Below are 11,430 nucleotides of genomic sequence, written 5' to 3'. Positions count from 1 at the left end.
AAAATATTTCGGATATTTAAGAATATTTATAAGGTCTACGGATCACGGTTGCAAAAATCTCCACTTTTATTGAGACGACTTGCAGTTTCTTCTCGATTGAGAAGTTATCATGGATCGAAAAACGGAGGACGGAAGCTGCCTATAATCTCGATAAATTCACGTGTCTGCTTTTCCGCATTGTTACAAACGAAGAATCGTTTCCACGCGTCCGCGGGATTCGAAGCTCGACGAAGGGTTGCATCAGTTGCTTTCAGTTACGGAACTCACCGTAAGACTCGGTGATCTAATCGCGAAATCCGCGAGCGACGCGGTCCGAATTGAATTTCCTCGGCCTTAAAATTCGCTTTCCCCGAGTTCCGGCGTGGACCGACATAAGATACGGAGACCCTCGTCTTTGAGGTACCCTCAAGAGAGGAAAAAAAGAGAGAGAGAGAGAGAGAGAGATCGGGTATTCACGGCGGCGCGCCTCGATAGCTCCGTTGTGCTCCGTCACCTGCATTTTTAAATCAACAGAATGGAGAAGGAGCGCGCGGACTAGCGGACGCTGGGGAACGCTGAGGGCCGGGGGTGGCGGTGCACTTAATGCGTGCATTATTAATCGGCGCCCGCGCGTGTATACTCCGATCCCGCGAATACGCGGACCCGTGTATTTCCGCCGTCCAACCACCGTGATATCGCGTTCGTCGCACACAAGGCCGTGTGTGCCACCGCCACCGCCGCCGCCGCCGCCGCCGTCATCGTCGTCGTCGTCGTCGATGCGAGAGAGAGCGAAATAATCGGCCCGATTCGGACTTCGGAGCCACCCTTAACTTGCCTTTCAGGGCGAGAGTGTTCGAGACAAATTTACCTGAAATATATTCAAGAACGAAGTAGAAATAACGAAAGTTCTCTCCGCGTGGGAATGCTATCGCGAGAGAGAAAAAGATCTCAAAAATTCGAAGGCGAGCGTCTTGGCGGAAAATTTTTCAGCATCAATCTTTATTCGCGCGAGAGACGCGCAATTTGCAACGTATATCTGACGAACTCGTGTTCGCAATCAGGGCTACTTTACCGTGTTAATTCAACGTAACGTTCGCGTAAGTTGCTTAGCGATCGTCCGGACCGGAGGGGAAGGGAAGCGACATGGTCAAATTCGTCGAGAAACGTACGCGGACTCTGGAGGCGGCGCGCGTGTGCGCATGTGCGCGCCGCATAAATTCGGTACTAGTTCAATTTCCAGTTTCCAGCGCTATACGAGAAACTGAATCTTACGCCGCGAGGGAGGATGGGCCGTTTTCGCGTGCGGATCGCCGAATCCGAAACCGCCGAAATTACACGAATTATTTCTCTCTCTTTTCCTCTCTTCTTCTCTATTGTTCCAACATGCATGTACACACGTCTATACATGTACATATACACATATATGTGTGTATGTGTGCACTGCAAAATTCTCTCACCTGATGAAAGTGGAGTCCGCAGCGGGGCTGGAAGGTCTCGGCGAGGAGCTCGCGGTGGACGCCGTGTTGGTCTCCTCCACGTCCATCATCGTTCATACCGATGACGGCCACCACCACCAAACACCAGCACCACCACCGCTATGCGATACGCGATAACCCGCGAAAGGGGGGGAGGGGGGGAGCGAGCGAAGGATGGACGGGAGGGTTGATAACGGATGACGAGGAACGGGGCAGCGCGACCGCGACGAGCACGACGATGGCGACGAGCCACGCGAGGAGGTCGACCGCGACGACGATCAACGAGCGAGGAAGTGGGGGGAGGGGACCGAGCGTTACCCCGGAGCAGTCCGGTTCCCGCGCGGGTGGAGGGGACGAAGGGAGAGGACGGGGGGCAGAAACCACCGAGTCGAGGGAGCTCGAGAGCCGTGCGACGGGGGATGATCGGGGGCTGGTTTCACGGCCCGTCGTCCGCGAGCGCGGGCTTACGGGTAACAACTGGCGAAACGGCGCCGCCACCCGCCACCCGCCGTCCCTGCCGCCCCCTCGCGACACGGCCGCGGGGCCGCGGGGCGCCGCGATGCCTGGCAAACCTGCGCCCTGCGCGGCCTGCGCCCTGCGCCGCCAAGCACCTGTCGTCGTCGCGCAGGCGTCGCGACGCGCCTGCCCCGAGATCCGTGTGATGATCCGTTCTCCGTTCCCGAGGCCGAGGTCGCGCCGAGGGACGCGAATCTCTCCCGAGCGAAACCCTCGGAATGATCCCAATTTTTCCGACAAACTTTCAGCACTTAAACCCGGCTTTTAATATTTAATGTAAAATGTCGATATTTTTGGAGAATGTTTTATGAAGAATATATGAAAAGTGAAAATAGATCCTTTTTAGATAGATAAAATAATAATTACAAGTACGATATTGTAAATATAGACGTAGTATCGATATTTCGTATAGATATCGATATATAGCAATAATATTACTCGACAAAACTACCCCTTGCAGATATCGCGTTACTTTCAAACGCTTGAATAAATAATCCCAGATTTAACAGCTTTTTTCTTTTTTCTATACAAATTTAATATTTATGATTGTATACATGAGTGTGTAGACAATTATAATTATTACGTTACTTTTGGTATTTCCTATACATCTTATCCGCATCGTAATTGAAATATTGTCTTTACTTATTCTTAATCCCCTATCTTCCCCGAATGATGAAATCTTGCAAAAGTTTCTCCCACCAACAGTGGAAATACCAAAGTAGCGTCAGCGCACACCTGAGACAGAAGCAGCGATGTCACTTGATAATTCGACTATAATTGTAATTAAGGAGCCTATTCTGTAAACGTTAATTAACATCATTACGTGCTTTGCGCAGATATAATATACCGTAGAAAAGCTGCGCGAAGCACGTAACAATATCTCGTTAACGTTTACAGAATAAACCACTAAATTGAAAATCAACGGTAGTAACCGCGGTTACCTTAACAGGATCGGCGTCCTTACGAATTTTTCCCCAAGAAATCGCTTCCTCGGGCCGGGCGCCGCTGTCGCTGCCGTCAAAGTCCGAAGAGGTGTTGATGAAAACGGCGTAGTCCGCGCCGTTCCTCTGAAATAAAGTACCGTTACCGTCGGGCGACTGCAAACACGTCAGGACAACATGCCAAATAGAGTTACCGTCTCACCATGAGATTAGCATTGCAGATGTGATGCTTCACCACTCCACCTCCGACAATTATCATACCGCTGTTCACCGCTTTCATAGCTATCCTGTTTAATCTCTTGACATCTGTGGAAGATTGAAGATTCATCGATTCGTACGCGTTATATGTAGACAAGTGAATGTTACGTCGGATACGTTAAAACCAACCCGCGACAATGTCAAGGACGAGTCCTGGATTTTTGAACGAATGGAAGAACATCATATCCCCGAGACTACCGTCGGTCAATGCCGGGCAAAACACCGGGATTTTATTTTTCGCGGCCCAATAGTAGATTGAATCTTCATGATTGATCTCCTCGCCGAGTCTAGCTATCATTTTAGACGGGGTCCATGAAGTGCCCTGAAAAGTAATTCAATCGTAGGAATAAAAAACGCACGCCGTACCGCGTCTAATTCACAATCACAGGGTCTGTTTTCTATTGCTGAACTAGTGTACACTCTCTGTACTTAAAATGAAATAGATATATGCAATTTGGCAAAAGCGAGAAGGGAAGTTCTAATGCAATCCAGTGCAGCAATAAAAAACAGACCTATAATTACAACGACGACTTTACCTTCGCCTTTTGTTCAGCCAGCATCGCGTCTAACTTCGGCATTAGCCAATCCTCGAACAGACAATAATTATCATTCGGTACCAATAAATTTCCCGTTCTATTAAGTCCATTTTCCCTGAGCTTTCTGTCGTCCAAGTAGAAGCTGCCAACATACGTGGGCGCCAAACATTTTATGAAATCCTCTTCCACTCCACCAGCTGTGGTAACGAGACAATCTACCTGCAGAATGTCTGTCTAAAGTCGCACAGTACAATAAGATATCTATTAAATAAAACCGTTAAACGTATCCTACCAGTTTATGTTGTACAAGAAATCTTATGACATCCCTTATGCCACTGGACACCATATTCGACGTATAGCCCAGAAATATTGTACAGTGGTATTTCCTTTTTATAAATTCATCCTCTTCCGACTCATCCAGTTGATCTCCCATGAGAAGTATGCTCCTTTGGCGCAGCATTCGATTCACTTCTTCGATCGCTCGTCCAAAATTTGTGGCTTGGAATCCACAACTTGCCATGGTCGCGAACAGTTCGTGATAGTTGATCCCCTTATTAAAATCATAACCTAAACATACAATTTTCTTATTATTGTCTGTACTTTTTACGACAATAGTAACGGTAATGACGAGTATTAATGGAAAGTGGATACCTTTTACTGGATTTGTATAAGGCGACAAAGAACTGGTGGAAACCAAGACGGCATTCTTTGCCAACTCTTGCTCTTGTAAATCCTGCTTTCTTTCTGCGTCACCCATAACAATATTTCTGGTAATCTTAAAAGAGACAAATAATAAATTAATCACAGTATAAGAAATTGCTGCGTGTATGTGTGTTGATCATATCATTAATGATTAAGTATTAATAAAATATATTCTCTATGTGACATCTACCAAATCATGGTATAACCGGCAAACTGTGATTCTTCATAAGAAGTTAGTAAAAAGTACAGAAAAAATTTTAAATCAAGCAGTAGCTTTCGAGAAAAATAATATATGAGCGATACGCGTGTATTTAACTACACGTTGTCATTAATTTATCTTAACACAAGATTTGATCCTAACCTGTCAAAATAACCTGTGTTTCTTGGGACGCTTTTACTAGGCCGTACAGTAGCGCCACACATCCACTTTCAGGAATTGGAACTACGAGTCACATCCACTTTTCGATACTGTCGATGAATTTGGTTCATGTCCGTGCTATCAGAGAGAAATATTTCTTTTATTATTCTTCTTTAGTAATTAGAAACGCCGATTACAAAATAGCATAGGATGATAATGTAGATAATACGTTGATATTTTTACCTACATCGAGACGAGATCATTACATATACACATAACACATGTATTACACATACATATACATATATATGTATGTATATGTGATGCAGAGAAAATTAAGATGACGATGTAAATGAAACTATTTTATTATTTAAATTTGTGCAGTATTTATTTGTGCATTGTATATAAAGAATATACCAAGGAATACGTCTATAAAATTAATTTATAAATAATTTATAAATTATATTTTTATAATAAAATATATAATAACTTAAATATAAATACCTATAAGTTTATTTTTTATTTAAATAATATATAAAAATATTAAATTAAATAATATATTACGTGATACTAATATATAAATTAAAATTTATATTAGTATCACGTAATATTAATTTACAAAACGTGCCTCTTTAATTAAGAAAGAGGACGTTTCATGCGTACTCCACGGTGCGTGCGTGTATTTTAATAGATATATATATTTTATATATATTTAAAGTTTATATAAATTTCTCTCGCAATATACGGTATACAAAATTATAAACAGAATTTAACTCTATCCCAAATTCCGCCACGAAATTCTATATACATATCTATACTAAAATTTAAGCAACTTTAACCGAAATATATATCGCGGCAAAAAATGATGATTAGAATTGTACGTTCCATTCCTCGATTCCTGAATATGCATGTATATGAATATATGTATATATATATATAATGATATATATGTATATGAATCGATTATTATTTTTTTGTTACAGAGAATATCCACGCGGGAAGAAGTATCAGCTTCGCATCGAGGAAACACGAGGAACATCCCGAGCAGCCTAAAAGAAGGTGGTGAGTGTAATTGATTTTCACGTAGGTACTATGTCATTTATGTCACAAGTTTTCTATTTCTTCTGTCTTTACTTAATCGAATCGTTCATTTGAATGTTTCAGAAAATAACGACGCAGAAGGTGACATCGGAGCAACGAGGGAATCCTGCGTAGCTGACATCCCGAGCAGCCTGAGAGGAGGAGGAGGTCTAGGATAGGCATCAGGCATCGGCGTACCAACACTTCTGGTAAGTGTTACTTTTTATTTTTTTTTAAAGATATAGAATCCCTCTTTTCGTTTATTCTTATTTAGTTGCTACATTAAACCGTGTTTCGAAATATAAATTAGTAAAAAGAAATAATTTGAAAAATTTGATTCAAGTTGATTCTATAAACGTAGAGACCTTTTTCGGAGAAGTAATTTAAGAAAACATTAATCTCTGAATAACGAATAAGATGTTCGATGCGCGTGACAATTATTTAATCGATTCGATTATTTTTATGTTACAGAATATATCCACGCGCTGGAAAAACCATCAGCTTCGCATCGAGGGAACACAATGGACATCTCGAGCATGGACATCGACATCTCGCGGTTTCCGTTGAGCAATAATATGTATGTATGCAAACATAAATTAGTTGCAAAAAGAACAGTCTATAAACTGTTATTTTTTCAATTTATATTTAATCATTATTTTGCTAAATTTTTTCAATAGAAGAAATTTTCTAACTACAAAAGCATATACATATTAGCCAAGAGTGGATTTTTATATATTATATTTTTATTAAATTATATTTTTTATAAAATTATATATTATAATATTTTTATTAATCTTAACGCTCTCTACGAACATATTATAAAAGAAACATAATTTTCTTTTCCTTCTTCGCCACTTCCCTCTCTACGCTCTAGCTTATTGACGGCACTGGTCTGTTTTTATATATTGTCAAGTTTGTCAGTTTAAATTTTACCATGCACCGCACGGCTCTGACATGTTCCTTCGATACAAACAATTAACAAATAACGCTGTTTAATCATTTTTTTACCGTTTTGATTTTGACGCATAAATATATAAGTTTCTGGTTTATATAATTTTTTATGGATTTTTATTTATATTTATTGTGGAGTGCTCAATTTTTGTCGTTTAGTTTTTAGATTTGGCGTAGTTTTGGCATTATGTCAGACAAATTAATATTTGTGAGTAGTGTATATACGCTTGAAAAAGACCGGAATTTGCGGTCAAACGTAGCGTTTTTGTGATAATAAAATTTGGCCAGTTGGATCGATCAAAATATCTTTACTAATTTTTAATTATTCACTGGCGACTCAAGTTCTCAGGTTTTCTTTCTTATTTAGTTCAATATCCTAAAAAACATGTATATGTAAATAACAATGATAAGAATTTTTTTCCGCCAGTGAATATAAAATATCAACAAACTTCCTTGACCATAACTGGCAAATTTATTAATAGATAAAACGACGTTTCGGTTCAAATTCGGACCCTCTTCAGATGAATAAAGCTCTTACAAATACATTCAATTATAAATACAGGCAATTCATGACACTGTGCTCGCAAATCAGAAACTGAAGACTAGAGGCAAAAAAAGAATTTTCCTTTGGTATTGTGATAACTTAAATAAAATAAAGGAAATATAAAATTAGAGTATCTAGTATAGTAAAACTTACATGATTTGTGCATTGTCAGTGTGAATATGGTATGATAATGTAAGATATAAAATTAAAATAGTATAAAATTAAATAATGTACGTACAGCGTGTTAGGAAGCACGTCCGTATGCCACGATTGAGGAGAACACAATGAGTACAGACATAAATAATTTATATTAAAGGTTATAATTAAAGGTTAACTAAGAAGTACCTATTATTCTGTCATAAATTGTTGTTAATTTCTCCGTGTCCTTTTGGAGGTTTATTGCCTGTGTGTTTTTTAATAAAAAAAACGTCTCCGCGATCTCTCTCTTTTTGACATTTTGCTCTCTGTGTAATATTTTCGTTCCCGCCCAATCAAACTCGTGATTAAATTCAAGCCGATGTTTGCTTATTACCGAATGATTACTAACGTGTTTTCTAATATCAGTTTTATGTTCTTTGATTCCAGTTTCGGGGTGTTTTTTTGTTTGTCCTATATATGTAGCATTACAGTCTAGGAAGTCAATTTTATAAACCAATTCAATTTGTTTCATGTAATCCAGCCTATCCTTACTCTTTCTAATGATGTTATTAAGTTTCTTAGGAACAGTATAAATAAGCGACGTCGAACCCGTGACTGCTTAAAACAGCACGAATTTAATTTTATACTATTTTAATTTTATATCTTACATTATTAATATTATTATACCATATTTACACTGACAACGTACAAATCATGTAAGTTACTTAGATACTCTAATTTTATATTTTCTTTATTTTATTTAAGTTATCACAATACAAAAGGGATATTTTTTTTCTACCTATAGTCTTCAGTTTCTGACTTGCGGGGACAGTGTCATAAATTAATCCTGATTCTAGACATTGACATAGCCAAATAAATTCTGAAGAGATTAAAAAAAAAGGTAAATCGGTGAGTGATAATCGTTTTCTAATTAATTTCCTTCAATCAGCCTGATTCATTATCATTAATTGCAACTGGGTCAATAAAAAAAAGGAACAGTGGGGATTCAAACCCGAGTCAAAAATATACCAAGCAGAATACGTGCCGCTACACCACTGACCATTTCTGAAACTACCTTTTGTGACATGATTTATATTTATTAGCAATACATGTTGACTAGCATAGTTTCGATTTTATTCATCAATTACGAACGCTTATTACTCGTCTATAATCCTTTTTTCATAAGTTTGATTTATAATTTTTCCAAAATGACTTGTTTATCGGTAAAAAAATCTGTTTCCTCCAAAACTGATGTCATAGAAAAATATGGTTTCCTTATGAAAGCTCGTTTTCGTGATATTATTTCCATTTGTTATGAAAAATTAATAATTTTTTCAGTAATTGTGACTTTGAGAGATTTTCTTATCCATTCCTATTTGTTTGAATGACCGCTAGTAATGGCCGACAATTGTGCGGCTTTGTCTATTGGCTGTGGAACTCATGATGCGCTTGCCTCACCTTATTTCTTTCCACCATATTATCACCGACGTATAGTTGGCAAACAAATTAAAAATTATTGAAAATTATCTTATCCAATCGTTTGGAAATCATTTGGAGATATTTGGAAAAAACTTTTCAGAGTTTGGAAAACCATACAATAATCACAATTAATTAAAATCAATTAAGCGTATAATTAGCAGAAAATGTCTAAAAAATATTTTTTTTTAATTCAATCGCTCCAGAATCATTTAGATAAAGTGTCGATATAATTTTCATTATTTAGAAAACAACTCTATTCTAATAAAAATTATTTAAAGGTCAATATTTCGTTTTAATGTCTGCACTATAGTGCAATAAAGTGCACATACTTTTCTATGTATGTTTTAATGGTAGACAGGCTGTGTTTCGATATTGACTGTAAGTACTGAAAATCTATAATGTTACTTACGTCATCACTTTTTCAGTACTTTATAGTCTATACTACGGTACTGCTTCAGCGCTGTTCACCGGCCAGTCTCGCCGACTGCCGAGTCTCGAGTTGGCAAATCGACGATGTGCTACGTTAAATTTACAAATATTTATTTAATTATATTTACAATTTATATATATATATATATATATATATATATATATATGTACATATACATAAAAGGTATACGTTTTACGTTCCCAGGTAGCAAGCACTCGTCATTTTGACGTCAATATTTGGTCATAATTGGTCAGTAACGTTATTCGTCGATTATGTGACGTATATTTAACGTCATGTTTTAATACGTCAAAAAGACTTTGTAAAATGACATTATATAGACGTTTAATTGACTACCCAGGTAGCAGACAGTCGTCATAATGACGTGATTCTTACGTCATTTTATGACGCATGTTACGTCATTTATTCCTAAAGTTTAACGTAAAAATGACATTTTTCACAGTATTTTTCACAGGAATATTCCTACATTTATAAAGTGTTTCGTAACTTTATGAACGACGTGGTGAATTTATGGTATAAGTGGATCTAGTTGCGTGTGTAATTATAGTTTTATGACAACTATTTCATGCAGTGTTATAACTATCAAAAAGATATCATTACAAGATTTTTGAACACTTTAAAGATGTACCTGTTATAGACAAGTACAGTTAATAAGGAAACATCAGGGTGAGAAGATCGTCACTGTCCACTGGATCATCGAAGTCAAGCGACTCGGACGCGGTACTGTGCTAGGATGGGTGACCGCCTTGAGAGCGGCTATACGCACATGACATGTAACGAAACAGTTAAAAAAGCTTTTTTTTTTTAAATAAAGAAAAAGAACATTTTTTTGTAAACGTTTATCAAGTAGACATTTTAAAATTTTAATTTCATAAAAAACATTTCTAGAAACCGGTATGTCGTACATTAGACCTATTTTTGCCGTCAATAAAACGTCAGAAAATGACGTCGTTGGGATGTGACTTAGGACCGTGAAAAATACGTCATTTTTACGTTAAACTTTAGGAATAAATGACGTAACCTACGTCATAATATGACATTAGAATCACGTCATTATGACGACTGTCTGCTACCTGGGTTGTTATATATTATTTATCATATATATAGAATATTTAAGAAATATTAAAAAATGTACAGAAGTAAATACGGAACGCATATCTTTATTTTATTTTAAAAATTTATTGAAGCAAAAACATTTTAGTAAACAGTTTATACGAATTATTTATTTAAATTGTTTGTTATTATTTAATAATTTTTGACAGTAATAAACTTGTCAATGACAAAAAATCTTCTATAGAAAGGCCATCGTCTAATCTGTCCCACGCGTTCACAAAAGCATGATTTTTTATAATCCAACTATATCTTAATTTTGTTAAAGGCTTTCCTGCCTTTAAAGCCGTCAGATCTCGACCAGTTGTCGGCTGCAATTCTCCTAATTTTTCTGTAAATAAAAAATTAAAGCAAATGGTATATATCATAATATTTTACGTAATAATTTTTATGAATATATGTATACATAGTTATTCCTCACAATTTATATTAACTTTTACATTTGCAATTTTGCAAAATTGAATGCGTCTACAAAATGCAATCAAATTTTTTAAAATAATTGTTTCTGTTTTTTTTTTTAATAAAAAAACAATAAACATAATTTAGGGAAGTATGCAGCGAGAGTAAAAAAGCAGCGCCAAGTTTTTTTACAAGAAAAATTTACTTATTTTATTTTAATTAAATATTAAATATAATATCGAAAGCGGTGCTTGCAATTGCCTGCCAAAAATGGAATGGCAAAACGTGAAAATAAGCGACTCATTTATTTAAATTATGCAAAATAATTGAAATACTTCATTATTATTACGACTTGAGAGGCACATTTATGATCGAAATTGCAAATAAGTGTTACACGAGTGCCCTGATAAAAATTTTTATTCGCTCAATTTTTTTCAGCTATTGATTGTTTTATCAATATTATATTTCGTTTATAGTCTTTAGTATTTTAATAATTTTTTGAATGTGTATACTTAC

General features: G+C 36.8%; 1 protein-coding gene across 2 annotated transcripts; it reads right to left on the bottom strand.

Annotated features, from left to right (window-relative positions):
• Positions 1-2,488: 2,488 nt before the first annotated feature.
• On the bottom strand, positions 2,489-4,854 carry LOC112463157 (probable deoxyhypusine synthase). Of its 2 annotated transcripts, none has more exons than XM_025029470.1 (8): positions 4,769-4,854; positions 4,357-4,480; positions 3,998-4,272; positions 3,706-3,924; positions 3,299-3,491; positions 3,114-3,217; positions 2,912-3,037; positions 2,489-2,705 (listed from the first exon to the last, which is right to left on the bottom strand). In XM_025029470.1, exons 2-8 carry the CDS (start codon positions 4,460-4,462, stop codon positions 2,619-2,621), a joined length of 1,110 nt encoding a protein of 369 aa, XP_024885238.1. In that variant the 5' UTR covers positions 4,463-4,480; positions 4,769-4,854; the 3' UTR covers positions 2,489-2,618. The 2 variants fall into 2 exon arrangements, with proteins under 2 accessions (XP_024885238.1, XP_024885154.1); XM_025029386.1 differs by lacking the exon at positions 4,769-4,854 and adding an exon at positions 4,598-4,762.
• Between the last annotated feature and the right edge of the window lie 6,576 nt (positions 4,855-11,430).

Source organism: Temnothorax curvispinosus, unplaced genomic scaffold (genome assembly GCF_003070985.1).
Source record: "Temnothorax curvispinosus isolate PA1 unplaced genomic scaffold, ASM307098v1 QBEX01000200.1, whole genome shotgun sequence".
NCBI lineage: Eukaryota > Metazoa > Arthropoda > Insecta > Hymenoptera > Formicidae > Temnothorax > Temnothorax curvispinosus.
Note: the sequence above shows the minus strand (reverse complement) of the source record. Positions and strands in the feature narration are given on the sequence as shown.

Coding starts and splice junctions, on each gene's coding strand:
- LOC112463157 (XM_025029470.1), bottom strand. CDS start 4,462: ATGGGTGACGCAGAAAGAAAGCAGGATTTACAAGAGCAAGAGTTGGCA. Junction 3,218..3,298: donor CGTCCTTGACATTGTCGCGG/GTTGGTTTTAAC, acceptor AATCTTCCACAG/ATGTCAAGAGATTAAACAGG. Junction 3,038..3,113: donor TCTGCAATGCTAATCTCATG/GTGAGACGGTAA, acceptor ACTTTATTTCAG/AGGAACGGCGCGGACTACGC.